Source organism: Equus asinus, chromosome 9 (genome assembly GCF_041296235.1).
Source record: "Equus asinus isolate D_3611 breed Donkey chromosome 9, EquAss-T2T_v2, whole genome shotgun sequence".
NCBI lineage: Eukaryota > Metazoa > Chordata > Mammalia > Perissodactyla > Equidae > Equus > Equus asinus.
In genome coordinates this window covers 40,786,361-40,800,948 of record NC_091798.1, presented here as the reverse complement: position 1 = coordinate 40,800,948, position 14,588 = coordinate 40,786,361, and the positions used below count along the sequence as shown (strand labels likewise).

The following is a 14,588-nucleotide window of genomic DNA, read 5'->3' as shown; positions in this document are numbered from 1 at the left end:
ATATCTCTTTGCATCCTTAGGTAAGTTTATATACAAGGTAAGTTCCTAGCAGTAAAATTGCTGGGTTACAGGGTGTGCATATTTAAAATTGATAGACATTGCTACATTTGCCTTCCAAAAGTTTTAAACCATTTTATACTTGCCCCAGTAGTCTGAAAGTGTGCTCTAACCCTCACTTACCACCATAGTGGAAGCTTACCAAACTTTAAAAATATATGTGAATCTGATAGGTGAAAAATGCTCTCTTTGATTTGTTCTTCTTTAATTATGAGTGAGATCGAGCATCATTTTGTATGTAGGTGTATTGTCCTTTTTAATGAATGGCAGAACTGGTGGGAATAAACACACACTTGCCATGCTATGCTAAAGATGGAGCACCAGTTGGTGAACAGGAGATGTTATAGAATCCTCAGTAAACAAAGATTTCCTGTTAACCCATTATTTTTAGTGGAGCAAAGAGAATCAGAGCCCTTTAGAAAGTTTTTTTTTTCTTTTGAATCAACATAGAAACCAAAAGGGTTCCTTGGTTTATCACAGATCTTAGCCTGACTTTACCAGTTAACTGAGTATTGAAAAATTCTTCTGAAATATCCCCACAGCTGAATCTTTCTATTCTTTTTTCTTCCTGGATTATTAGTAGCTTCAAAGTTAAGGTCTTATTCTATGACCTTTATATACTTGGTTTATATACTTATTTGCTTTATATACCTGTTTGTACTTCTGAGAACTTTCCAAATTATTATGCATAGCAGCTATTTAACGAGTAGATGATTACTTTCTGTTTTAAGAAGAAGAAATCTGGTGTCTCAAAAAGGGGTTAGAATATCTCAGCTACATGCTTCAACTTGTGCCAGAACCCTCTTAATATTGGCTTTCTAATTCTTCTTTATCATGGATTTTGTCATTGGTCACATGCTCATTGTGATCTACCAGAATTTGGTGGAAAGGTGCCACATATTCATTGTCCTTCACTTAATGCTAAGTTTTGTGCTGAGCAGCCATCTATGTGGACATAGTGTAGTTATGCCATGGTGGAATACCTCAAAAGCCATATTCTAGCATGTTGCTCTGGCCAGAGCTGAAAATACCTAAGCTTAATAGAACTGATAGGACATCTAGACAGATGCCTGGGCATATTTTCAGGTGTAAGGCAACATTGAGCCAAGAATAATGTAAAAGTGGTGAGCAAGCGTGGCTATCATCTGAGAAAATACCGAGACAAACCAGTAAAGGTCATTTCTAACTTTTGCTTTCTGTGACGGGAAAGAGAAGGAAAGTAGGGTAATAAGTATGTAACATTAGAGTTCCCAACATAGTTTTTTAATTTTTAGGCTGTAATACGTAACATTAGGCAAACTAGAAACTTCTGTTCCTTGCAACTTTAAGGAGAGGGTACTCTTTCAGAGAATTTGGAAATGCAGGTCTATATAACCATTGTATTCTAATATTAAGCTACTTAGTCTTTGTCTAAGGCCACTGACCCTTGTCACATATTCAGCTCATGCAGAACCCATCAGCCATCTGTGGGCCAGGTAGAACAACCAGGTCAAATTGCTTCTCGTGTTATTCACTAAATGCATATTGCATGATGATATGTTGCCCAGCCCACAGCAAACCTTTTAGTCCTACTCCTGAAGACGTGGGTTGACTCTTTAATAGATGCTAGTCTCACTTGGTTTTCAAACATTTTTTTGAGAATCTCTAATATTAGCTCCCGTATTCTTCTCTGAAGCCTTCCAGCTGCACTTAGATATCACTTTCTTTCTGAAGTTCCTCACCCCCTGCTTTACTTGAAGGCCTCTACTCTGTGGGCGACAGCCTCAGTTTTCCCCTTTTGTACCTGGAGGTGAAGGTGCTGCTCAGTGTCTTGGGTGTGGGAGTTGGGGGGCGGCCTTCAGATGCCCATTCTGACTTGGGTTTTGTGGAACGCCATGATTCTTAGTTTTTAAATTTTGTTTAATTTTCTGATGGCTGATGGAGGCATTGTGTCAAATTAGACCTTCCTGTTAAATTAATCAAACCTTCTTGTTTCCTTTTAAATAGTCCTTAAATGTTTCAAGCCCGAAACATTGGGTTTTACCTTTCTCTGTTACTTTCTCCATCGTTACTTTAGTTTAAAATGAAGATAGAAAGCAGTATTTGGGGTTCTTTGAAAAGCCTTATCTTTTCACTGTTAAAAAGAAAGCAGGAGACTGATAATGTGCCGCTTAGAGCACACATTAAGTCCTATGACTTTTAAACATGTCTGCAATTGGTCACTGGCTTTTCACTTTGTTCATGTCCAACGGGAGAAGACAGGTCAACAGGTATATTTATCCCAGGGTATGATTTGAGAATGGCTGTGAGGGGAAGCATGAGGTGTTGTGGGAGCAGAGGGACACCTAGCTGCAACTTAGGGTTGAGGGTGTCTAGAGTAAGCTGCTACAAGGAAGCATGATATCTCATCTAAAGAATGAATAAGAGTTAGAAGAGGGGAAGAGTATTCCAGGTAGGCACGAGAGACCATGGCGTGTCTGAAGAATTAAAATGTGTATAGATGGATCATAGCATGGACGATGGCAGAGTGACCATAGTCACTGAAGTAATAGGAATGGCTGGGCTCCAGCAGGGAGAGTGCAGAATAAAAAGAGAAGGAAGCCTCTGGCAGAAGAGCCCTGAAGACATCATGTAGATGCTTCAAATTAGAGCACGTTTTTCCCTGGAAGCGTTGTGGAAGTATTCACCTTGTGTTTTTCCCTGGAAGCATTGTGTTTATTTTGTGCTGTTACCTTTTAGGTTGAGTAGTCTTTTGTAGGCTCACCTGGGAACCTTTGTTACATTAATTCTAGGGACGAAACACGCCATGCTATGCCCCTAGCAATGCCAGGGACATATTTCATCCTTTCCGGGCTGTTGGATATTTCATCCCTTCCCAACTGAGCACGGGAGTTGAGAGCTGGTAGGGTATGGGTGAGAAATTGATGGATGTATATGCAGCAGGTGGAGCACTGAGACCTGCTGTCATTTGTGGCAAAGGTTGGAGTGGTTGGAGTAGTTGTGAACTGGTTATAGGAGAATGCTTACTCTTTGTGAAGCAGGAAGTGGTTCTTTGGAAGAAAAAAAATGCTTCTTTCAGAAGTCACCACCAAGTGAGTAAACTGCTCCAGGAAATTCTAGTTCTTAATACTTTTTAAAAAACCAGTGCCTAACTTAAATATAACCTTCTGTATAGTTTTTACTTACTACTCTGACCCACTGTAACATCATTCAGAACTCCTACCAGACCCAGCACGATACAGGGTATTGCTGAATTAGGTGTTGCTCTGAATCATTTTATCTCAGATTATAAACCCTTTCAGAGAAAGATAATGGCTAGTCCTGCCCATTCCAATGGATTCAGCGTAGGTGCTCAGTAAAGAGTGTGTCTAAATAAATAGAAGTCTGTCCACACAGGAGGAAGGTGGAGTGGCTTCTTCATGCTTCTGCTAAAGATGAGTTTTGAAAGCCCTTTCACTATCTCGGCTAGAACTGTGTTGCTAGAGGCCATCCCACCTGATAACCTTTGCTTCTCCTCAGCTCAGCTGATATTTACTTGCTGAGGAGAAGCTTTATGTTAAAATCCAAACATACCTTATCTTTTTTTAGAAAGCCCTTTGTCATTGCTTACCAGGAACATACATATCAAAATTGAGTGAACCTAGGTGGTCTCTCTCTGCTCTGGGGAATAGAGTCTTAGCTAGGTGGGAGCTGAGAGTCACTTATTTTAAAGATTCATTGAGCAGCTTTACTTTGGCCTAGATAAAACTAGACATAAAAAATCATAACAGCGTTAATTTCAAAGAGAAGTAAAATCACGTTTTATAGATCAGCAAGCTTTCTGCTTTCATCATGCTCATTGTTAAGGTTGTAAGTGTGTGTATTGTGTGTGTACTCATCCCTATTATATATATATTTTTTTTATTAATGTTATGATAGATTACAACCTTGTGAGATTTCAGTTGTACATTTTTGTTAGTCATGTTGTGGGTACACCACTTCCCCCGCTGTACCCTCCCCCCACCCCCCCTTTTCCCTGGTAACCACCGATCAGATCTCCTTATCAATATACTAACTTCCACCTATGAGTGGAGTCATATAGAGTTCATCTTTCTCTGACTGGCTTATTTCGCTTAACATAATACCCTCGAGGTCCATCCACGTTGTTGTGAATGCATCCCTATTATATTTTAAATGATTGGAACCCTAAACTTGTTATTTGGATCTTTTTTTTTTTTAAAGGAATGCTTTGATTTAAAAGATGGTCAGTCTAGTATAACCTACAAGCTTCAGTAAATAAACTTCTGAACTGTCCCCTTCTGATTAATGAGGCATAAACCTCTATTTCCCAAGTAACAAGAAAGACAAATTGATTTTTAGAGTAGTTTGACAAAGACAGAATTAACAGATTCATGGTGTGGGTTGGGTCTTAAAGTGAATTTTGCTGCACGACTCTAATTCCCTCAAAAGTCAAGTTTAAGAATTTGCTTTTATATAACTTTCAAAGTAAATTGAGGAAATTTCTGGGCATTTGAGGTTACAGGGGATTGGGCTCTCATGAGGTCATTGAGCCCAACCTTTGGGTTTCAGATAACAGATACTTTCTGGAATAAATAATCTGTTAGAAACATCCAAAATATGTGGCTAGGTACATTGACAAACTTTACTGGGTTTAGTTAGAGAAATTTTCTTGAAGTGAGTGTCCAAGGAATGTGCTGAGACCTTCCTGATTAAAGCATTAATTATGAGGTCAGTTTGATGTTTTAAAAAATCTCTTCAATTTTATCCGCCTTTGCCTTAGATCCTGGTATTTTGATCTTTGAGATAGATTGTCTTTTCTTTTGTTACTGATGGCCGTGAGTAAATCAGTTTATTCTTGCAGGTAGAAATTCTCATACCTGAATCAGTTTTTGTTGAGACTCTTTTTTACCCATTAACATTAGTCGACTGCTTAATTTTATTGGCAGTACCAAGAGTATTGTGGAGAAAGGTAAGGGATGCGACCTTGACCAGATTTGATAGTGACCATATCAATTTATCACTTATTTTCCACTCTTAATATTCATAATTCCCCTCTTGTCTCCTTTCTGTCCTCTGCTAAATAACCTGTATCCCCAATATTCCTTCTCTTTTCTCCTCTAATAGTCCATAGAGATGAGGGCAGAGGGACAAGTGTCATTGTTCCCTTTTAACAGATTGGGAGTAAGAAAGAAAGTGTGTAACAAATGTACATAAAAGGCCCTCAGAAAATGTATAACCACATTTCCCTCATCCCCAACCATTCATTTGCTGTGCTGCCTTATGTATTGATGGCATGTCCATAGCAGAATGTCATGAGAGCAGCCAAAGGTAGAACACTGGGTTAAATTTCTTTGTCCATTTGTATCTTTCCTGTGATTACTATGTTTTACAAAAAGAGCCACATTTATTGGCTGGGCATTTTATAAGGAAAAACTTTTAATATACTTTCTAGTTTAACCTAGCTGATGTCTTACTAGGTATTTCCAAGCACATGGCTAGCTCTACCTGGGATAACTACTTTTGTCCCTTTTCTTTCAACTATGATCTATTTTGAGTCTGCTTAGAATGTTCTCTGGGGCAAATTTCAACTTGACCCCTTGACCTCTGAAGAAATGCTGATTTATATACCTTTCTCAGGGTGGCTAATATGTTCTTTTCTGTGCAGTACAATTGCATTAAGCTCAGCTTAGAATTTAAAAAAATAGGGCTGAAGTAATCTTACAAAGCATTCTTGTTCGAGCTGCATAATATACATCATTAACTCTGACCTATGATGGTTTATCTTAGTCTTAAAATTTGTTGTTTCACATTGTTTTAGTGCCAGATGCCATCTTTCCCATTTTGATGTCCTTCAAATCTCAGAATTCATCAAAATCAGGTGTAACCTGTTCTTGCTTGCAGTTCAAGGAGGGCTGGTTCCTTAATGAAATTGGTGTATGCTGAACCTTGAATTAAAATATAAATTTAATTTTTTAAGGGAAACGTTAAACGAAAGTCTTATCTGTTGCATTCTTTTATTTTGGAAAAACTCCCTCAATTCCCATCATGGGATAATGTGGAGGCTAAGAGTTGTAAGGTTAGTTTTTCATGAACAAAGCCACATGGTTCTTCACCCTCCCTCTCCCCTCCTTATTTTCCAGCTTTGGGCCAAAACAATTGATTGTTTTCTCAGTGTGGATTTGAGCACAGATAGCTGTCAGCTATCATTAAATTTCCCTGTGAATTACTAAAATGTGCATCTCTTTCCTTTTTTTCCAGGCTGGACGTAAAGAAAGAAGTGATGCACTCAATTCTGCAATAGATAAAATGACCAAGAAGACGAGGGACTTGCGTAGACAGGTAAGCTGAAAGAAAGTGCTGATTGTTTCCCCAAGTTCTCAATTTTGTAGTTTTGGTTATAAAATCTCAATAAATATTGGACCTCTATCTTTTATTGGAGTAAAGGGTGGATTTTCACAGGAAACAGACTATCTGTCTCTGTTTTGTTGCTAATAAACTTTTAAATGGCTACTAAAATCTCTTGGGGATCTAGAATAATACAGTCCCACTGGGATAGACTGAATAAATTAGCTCTCGTGTGAAAAAGATGTACAGGTAAGAAAATCAATTTACCATGACTTGGGGACATGTGAAAGTACCCTGAAGGATCTTGTGATATTAGTTTACAAATAGTAGAGACAGAAATTGGAGTAATTTATTTGACTTGCCCTGTTCTGATGGCACACTCACAGTTCCCTTAGATCCTTGGTGGAGATGTGTTTCTAGTACAAATACGGTGGGTCTGGAGATATTTGGGGTACTCAATTTTCTGAGGTAGTAAATACAGAGGAGAGAATCTCTTCATTTAATGTTAAATAATCTCATTAATAGTTTGGAATCGAATTTAGTTTTAGTCTTTAAAAAATGTAGTTGAGGGGCCGGCCCCGTGGCCAAGTGGTTAAGTTCGTGTACTCTGCTTCGGCGGCCCAGGGTTTCACTGGTTCGAATCCTGAGTGTGGACATGGCACCGCTTGTCAAGCCATGCTGAGGTGGCGTCCCACATGCCACAACTGGAAGGACCCACAACTAGGATATGCAGCTAGTACTGGTGGGATTTGGGGAAAAGAAAAAAAATGTAGTTGAGGGGGCTGGCCCCATGGCCTAGTGGTTAAGTTCAGCATGCTCTGCTTTGGTGGCCCAGGTTCACAGGTTCAGACCCTGGGTGTGGACCTACACCACTTGTCAGCCATGCTGTGGCAGCGACCCAAGTATAAAGTAGAGGAAGATTGGCACAGATGTTGGCTCGGGGCTAATCTTCCTCAGAGGAAAAGAAAAACCCAGTAGCATTGGATTTATAAAACAATGTATTACGATTTTTTAAAAAATTGTAGGGGCTGGCCTGGTGGTGCAGTGGTTAAATGCTCACGTTCTGCTTCAGAGGCCCGGGATTCGCCGGTTCAGATCTTGGGTGCGGACATGGCACCGCTTGGCAAGCCATGCTGTGGTAGGCGTCCCACATATAAAGTAGAGGAAGATGGGCACGGATGTTAGCTCAGGGCCAGTCTTCCTCAGCAAAGAGAGGAGGATTGGCGGCAGGTGTTAGCTCAGGGCCAATTTTCCTCAAAAAAAAAAAAAAGAAAAAGCAAAAGAAATTGTAGAAATAATTTCTACACTTAGTGAAGATATATTTTGTTATTCATGTCTTAATATAAAGCAAAATTAAAGGTGGAGTGTATCTTTATTCATTTTCCTTTTGGTGAATTAGTTATAAAGATAACCTTTCAGTTTTAAGGTTCATGGTGTGCTAACCCTGAACAGATAAACCAGAAAGTGCTGTTTTCCTCTCTTCTCATTTTTATTTAGCCAGTTAGGCTGATTACGTATATTCCAAGGCTATGTGCCAGTTCAACCCAGAGCTGCTGTCTATTCAGTTTTGAGTTATTCCTTTAAGATACAAGCTTTGGTTTTGTAATTCTCAAGAAAAAAGGATATTATCTTGAAAACTGAGATTCTGTTGCTGATATGCTGTAACTGTAGTGTAAATCGTTATCTCCATGATTGTGTTGCCTATGTTGCAGATTATATAACAGCATGGCTTCCATGAAGGGTCCTCATACAAGTACAGCCATGCTATTGTGAAGCCAAGCTTTCACTAGATTTAAAACTACAAGAGAAAAAAGCAATTTAGCTTCTTGGTAGAAATAAAATAAAATTTTTACAATTCAATTATTAGCTCCGCAAAGCTGTCATGGACCATGTTTCGGATTCATTCCTGGAAACCAACGTCCCACTTTTAGTATTGATTGAAGCTGCAAAGAATGGAAATGAGAAAGAAGTTAAGGAATATGCTCAAGTCTTCCGTGAACATGCCAACAAATTGATTGAGGTAAGCTTTATTAACTGTAGGTAATTTGGTGGAGAATGGTGATTTTTAATCACATTATTTAATCAGCTGAAAATTTTGGGGGCTCACCTGGTATACAATATGTATAAAATGAAAGTCTTTCATTATTGGTCAGTTTACATTAATTATGTACATGATTAAATATAGATAGTCCCTATCTTGGAAACTTAACATCTCCACTTAATGTTAATGCAGATAAAGATAGATCATGACATGCCTAAACTCAGAAGACACTGTAGGATGAAGTAGTGGCTAGAAGCTAGAGCTCAAGAATTGCACTGCCTGGGCTTGCATCCTGGCAAATTATTACTTAACCTTTCTGAATTCCCATTTCTAGTCTGTAAAATGAGGATACTAATGATACCTATCTCAGAATTATTTTGAGGTCTAAAAGAGATGGTGTGTGTCAAGTGCTTAACCTTGCCTGAGACATAGACTCAGCCTAATCATCTTGTTCTAAAATTGAAGAAACCGAGCTGTAACATGCTGCTAATTTGATATGTTTGAAGAGTAGAAATCTATAAGTGGTTGGTTTGTTAAGTGACAAGAAGGAGGAGGAGTGAATTGCTATTTAATTTCCAGGTAGGTTAGGCTTGCTTCTGCCTTTTGATAACTGAAATTATATAATCGTTTAATTTATTCATTATTACTTTATTTCAAAAATTTGACACATGGTAAGCATATACTCAAATTGTTTGATTTTGTAACCTTAAATGTAAAACATCCAGTATTTGGAAAAGATATTCCATAGACCATTTGGTAACTTGGTCATTATGTAAGAACAGAAAATGAACCGTTTATGTAAAATGTGTGTCTTGTGCATTTGGATTTATAGTGACATTAGGCCAGGTTAATAACATAAAAATATTCCAAGGAAAACGTAGTAATCATGTTAAATGAATTACTAATTTTACATCTAGTTTGCTTTGAACGTTAAGTGTTATTCTGACCTGAATTAATTATGTACAGAATACATAGGTCAGTCTGCTATTCAAGTTAATGATTTTGGCATTTGGAATTAAAATCAGATGACTTTCATTTTGTGTCTCCGTTAAGCGTAATCTTGTTCACAGTAGTCACATGACAGCATGAGGTGTAACCTCCACATGTACAAAGATTGTCTTCAGGAAGCCAACCTCCTGTAAGTAGCCTACATATTAAAAAGTGTGTCTGTGAGGCAGGAAGCAGGAACTCTACCAGCCCCCAGCCTTGGATAACAGGTTCCAGTAATGGCATGAGAAAGGGCTCAGTGTGGCAGCTGAACCTCAGAGGGTAACCCTTGTCTGTACTGCAGCTGGAGGGTCCTTTCTTAGGGGCTGCTGTGTCATCCTCAGCCTCTCTAGCTAACACAGCTGACACTTACTGAGCACCTACTGTGTACCAGGTGTATGCAAATACAATGACTTTCCATGGTAACATTGCTGAGGTAAGGGAACTTGACACTTAGAGAGGTTAGAAGACTTGCCTCAGATCACCTGGCTTGCGTCCCTCCAACAAAAAGGGCTGTACCACTCAAGTTCAGTGACTTAGTTGACAGCCTTATGCCCAGTGAGAAGCATTATATGGACCTGGTGGCTTTGGAGACCTTGCTCCTGGAGCTTTGTCCATGCTTATACTTTTTATTTAATTCTGAACATTACTCACCAAGGGCCCTTTAGAGCTTAGAATTTCGTGTTCCCTTTTACAACTCAGTTCTGACCCTTTTCTCACCTCTTTCCCCTCTCTGTGCCCTCCACACCCTTCACCCCCCCATACATATTATACATGTATTAAATGACACATGGCTTTTCATTGCTTTTGAGGCATAACCAAAGGCTTTGTAGTGCCATTTTGCAAACAGTTAAATTACATTTATGGTAATGGAGATACTAGGATATATAATTGCATATGTGCGTGAAAAGGAAATGAGTTTTTAAAGTGTTATAAAAGCCTCAAATGCCTCACTCAAGGCAGAACTTTATTCTTCATTGACAAGGTTTCTCCTCCCCACACAATTTTGTGTTATAATGGAACACTGAACTAGTGAGAGAAGCGTTTTAAGCAAAGGTAAAATACTTCTTGTGGTTGTTTTGTTAATTTCCTAACTTCTTCCTTTCATTTCGTTAGTTCCTTCTTAAATGGAGTAAATGTCTGCAGGCCAACTTTGATTTTAGGGCCCGTTTGCCATTTTTCCTAGAGGTTTAGGGGGAAGTAAGAGTGCTAAGAGAAAGTTGAGTAGGGCTGGTGGTTGATAGTTCTCTGGCAGGAAAGGAAGGGCTCAGATTCTGTAGCCACTTAGAATTCTGCCAGATATGTTTGTCCTCCTAAAGTACTACAATACGGTTCTGCCGCTAACCACTTGGAGTTAGCACAGACCCCACAGGTAAAGTGCCTGGTCCCCAACAAGAGTGCCCTCACTGTAGATGCAAGCTGCAAGTTAGGGGGTCCCCAGCTCACCTGCACTTCTGACCCAACTGGCTATAAATTTAGGAGTTCCCATGAACGCCCTCACTATACTGCCCTCACATTAAATGCCAGCTGCAAGTTTGGGGGTCCCCAGGCCTCTTGTACTTCTGACCAACTGGCTACAAATTTGGGGGTTTCCCATGGCCCACTTCAGGTTATTTTGCTAGAACAATTCATAGTATTCAGCAGAGTGCTATACTTATTATATTTTATTGTAAAGGATACAAATCAGGACCTGCCAAATGAAGAGATACATAGGATGAAGCATGAGAAGGCCCCAAGTTAGTGTTTCCTGCCCTCTCCCTGTGGAATCAGGACATGTCACCCTCCTGGCACATAGATGGTTCACCAACCAGGAAGCTCCCTTGAGTTTCAGTGTCCAGAGTTATTATTGGAGTTTCATTATGTAGGCATGATTGATAGAATCATGATTTAATTGAACTCAATCCAGTCCTTCTTCCTTTCCCCTGGAGTTTGGGCTCTCCTGAAAGTCCCAATCCTCTAATCACATGGTTGGCATGGTGCCCTACTCCATCCTCAGCAATCTCATTAGCATAACATCTAGTGGCTCAGCAGGAGTTACCTCATTAGCATAAACTATCAGGGCCAACGATGAATAACAAAGACACTACGAAATCTCAAGGATTTAGAAGTTCTCTCCCAGGGAATCCAGGACAAAGACTAGACATTCTTCATTATGTAACACCTCCCCATGTTGAACGTGTGTGGGATGCATGGTTTTCAGGTAGCCTGCTACACAGCCATAAACGCCACATGGAAGAGGCAAGACAGGGCAGGTTTGTTTCCTGCAGATTTGTGTAGATCCTGTTTGTGGCCACTTACCCAGTGACTTACCACTTCTCTTATCTGGTGCTCCTTGCATTGTTTGAATTCTTCTTTTCCCTTAAGTTCTCCCCTTAGGAGCCAGGTTTTCTGTTTTCTCCAGGGAATTGGGTCCATCTCTTCACACCACAGTGAGTGGTTCTTTCTCATAGAATCCTTTTCACTCTGGTGTGTAAATCCCCTCTGTGTAACATCCCTGTATTGTCACTTTCCTTTCTTGGACTCTTTCTGTAGTGGGAAACTCCCCCTCTCCCGAGGCAGCCTGTTCCACTGGTGGATTCTCTGGTTGTTAGGAAAGAGGAGGCACAGTCTCCTTCTCTGGAACTACCCCTGTCCACCTTCTCACTGCTATGTACATGTGATTGAGAGGAGCTATAAGTGTAAAATACACACCTGATTTCGAAGATGTAGAATGGAAACAAAGAAGGTAAAATATCTCGTTAATTTTTTATATTGATTATATGTTGAAGTGTAATACCTTGTGATTAAATTAACTATTTTTGCTGATTTCACCTTTTTTAATATGGCTATTGAGAAATTTAAAAATTTTTACGTGGCTCACATTATATTTCTCTTGAACAGCACTGGTCTAGATGATTTTCTCACGCCTTTCAGAGTCTCTCTTCATTGCGTCTGTTTACTGAATGCTCGCCGCTCAAGTGCCAGGCCTTATTGAACACCTGCTCCAGGGGCAGGGCGACCAAGATAGAGCAGCTGAGGCCTCCATCATTCTGGAAGGCGACTCTGACCAGTGTATCCCAGGATGGCTTTAGCCTTTTGGGCTGTGACCTTGCTCTGTGATTCCCACTGAGCTCACAGTCACTCCCCACCCAGGGTTTTCCCTCCTGAGGTGCTGCTGCTCTGTCCCGTCTTCTCCATTCTTGTCTGTGTGGGTGCAGTTGGTTATTTGGCTCTCTCTTTGGTTTTGTCACTCATCCATATGGGTAAATGATATCCATATGATGTAAACTTCGTAGATTCAGTCTACTGTCCTATCATGTCAGGATTGTTGTTGGCATTGCTCTTAAAGTTGTTGACTGCCCCTTCCAAACATACGTTCTTTCTTTCTTTTTTTTTAAATAAGCATATCTTTTATCCAATCTGATGTTTAAAAAATGTTGTCTAGGGTCCAGCCCCTGTGGCCTAGTGGTTAAGTTCAGTGCGCTCCACTTCAGCGGCCTGGGTTCAGTTCCTGGGTGCAGACCTACACCGCTGATCTGTCAGTGGCCATGCTGTGGTGACAGTTCACATATAAAAAAAATAGAGGAAGATTGGCAATGGATGTTAGCTCAGAGTGAATCTTCCTCAGTGGGGGAGGGGGGAGGAGGGTGGGGGGGGGCGGGGCGGGAAATCTTATCCAAGAAGGCATAGGATAGAACCTTTCAGTTTGCTACTAGAAATCATTTCTCTTCATTGAACAATTTTTTGTATGTAGTTGGCCTTTCAGCAGTTAAGAATTTTTAAATTTTTATCTTGCTCTCTAAATTATCTAGATAAAACATGTCTACACTACTCCCCTCACGTCCTTTTCAATATCTTCCATGATCCCTCCATTAAAATTGGGGTAACTATAGGAAGCATAGTTTATATTCTGGCAGCTTTGTGGATTCCAGCTGCCTGTCTGCTTCCCAGAGAAGGTTCTGTTAATGTGCTACAGAGTAATCCCCGTCTCCCCAATTTTCCCCATAAACACTTGTCCCGCTATACATCGGATAGCACTCCTTGAGGTTAAATGGACTCATCTCACATCTGATCTCTAAAGTATGTAGTCTAAGTTATTGGGTATTAGAAATGTGCTCTTCAACACTGAAGTAAAGCCAAGCGTCTTCCCAGAACCATTTGGGGATGCTCTGTAATTCCTGCAGTGGGGATCTAGACTCACGTAAAACTCTCACCCGCCAGAGTTTACCCAGGGTTCTGTGGCAATACCACTTAGGCTCATTTGCCCAACTTCTTTATTAGAGAAATTACAAGAGCCTCTGAAAGCATCCCTTTGCAACAAGGTGCTTGGAGAGAAAAGATAAAGTGCCAGTTTAGATTAGGTGCAGTTTGGGGACACTGCCATTTTAAAATATAGCTTTACAAAAACACTATAAAAGAAATAAAAGTTCATTTTAGAAATTGGAAAATAAAGAAAAGCACAAAGAAAACCAAGTAACATTTGGGAGCAAATTAACTGTTATTTTATCTATATGTTTTTTAAATGTTGGTTTTTTAAAAAATACACAAAATTGATGGTATCATACTGGTTTGGTTTTTGATGCAAAATGATACCGTAATATATTATTACATAATTTGTTTTCTCCCTCCTTATCATGTCATGGCCATTTTTCTATGTTGTACTCATTTACAGCATTTATATTGATTGCTTACTAGTTCATTTAATTAACCAGTCCCCTACCATTAGGTATTTAGGTTATTTAGGTTGCTACATGTATGGTCTGATAAACATCCTTGTACTTTTTTTGTGTTTTTTTCCCTTTGGCCAGTGTCCCACTTAATTTCTCAAGCCAAAAATCTAGGAGTCGTCCTTAATTATTCTTTTCCCTCATGTTTTATATTTAATCTACAAGCCCCCAAATCATTCTACTCTTCTTTATTTCCATAATCACCTCCCTAGTCCAAGCCATCATCTCTTGCTAGACTTCTGCAGCAGTCTCCTAACTGATTCTTTTGCTTGCCCTTTTGTCCTGCTCTAGTCTCTTTTTTGCAAAGTGGCCAACATAATCCCTTTAAATCAGATCATGTCATTCCTTTGCTTCAGGGCCGATTGACTCCCCCTTGGCTTCCAGGCACACATAGGATAAAATCCAGATTCTTGATCATGGTCCGTAAGGTACTCTGCTGGCCTTTTGAACGGCCTCTAATCCTGTGTCTCCCT

General features: G+C 39.8%; 1 protein-coding gene across 6 annotated transcripts in view; it reads left to right on the top strand.

The window, feature by feature from the left end:
* CTNNA1 (catenin alpha 1) overlaps positions 1–14,588 on the top strand; it is a 311,563-nt gene that overhangs the window by 254,610 nt on the left and 42,365 nt on the right. For all 6 annotated transcript variants that reach the window (XM_070518130.1, XM_070518129.1, XM_070518127.1 and 3 more), the window contains 2 exons: positions 6,295–6,375; positions 8,249–8,401. In XM_070518130.1, coding sequence (XP_070374231.1) covers positions 6,295–6,375; positions 8,249–8,401 — 234 coding nt within the window. The remainder of the gene's footprint in view (positions 1–6,294; positions 6,376–8,248; positions 8,402–14,588) is intronic.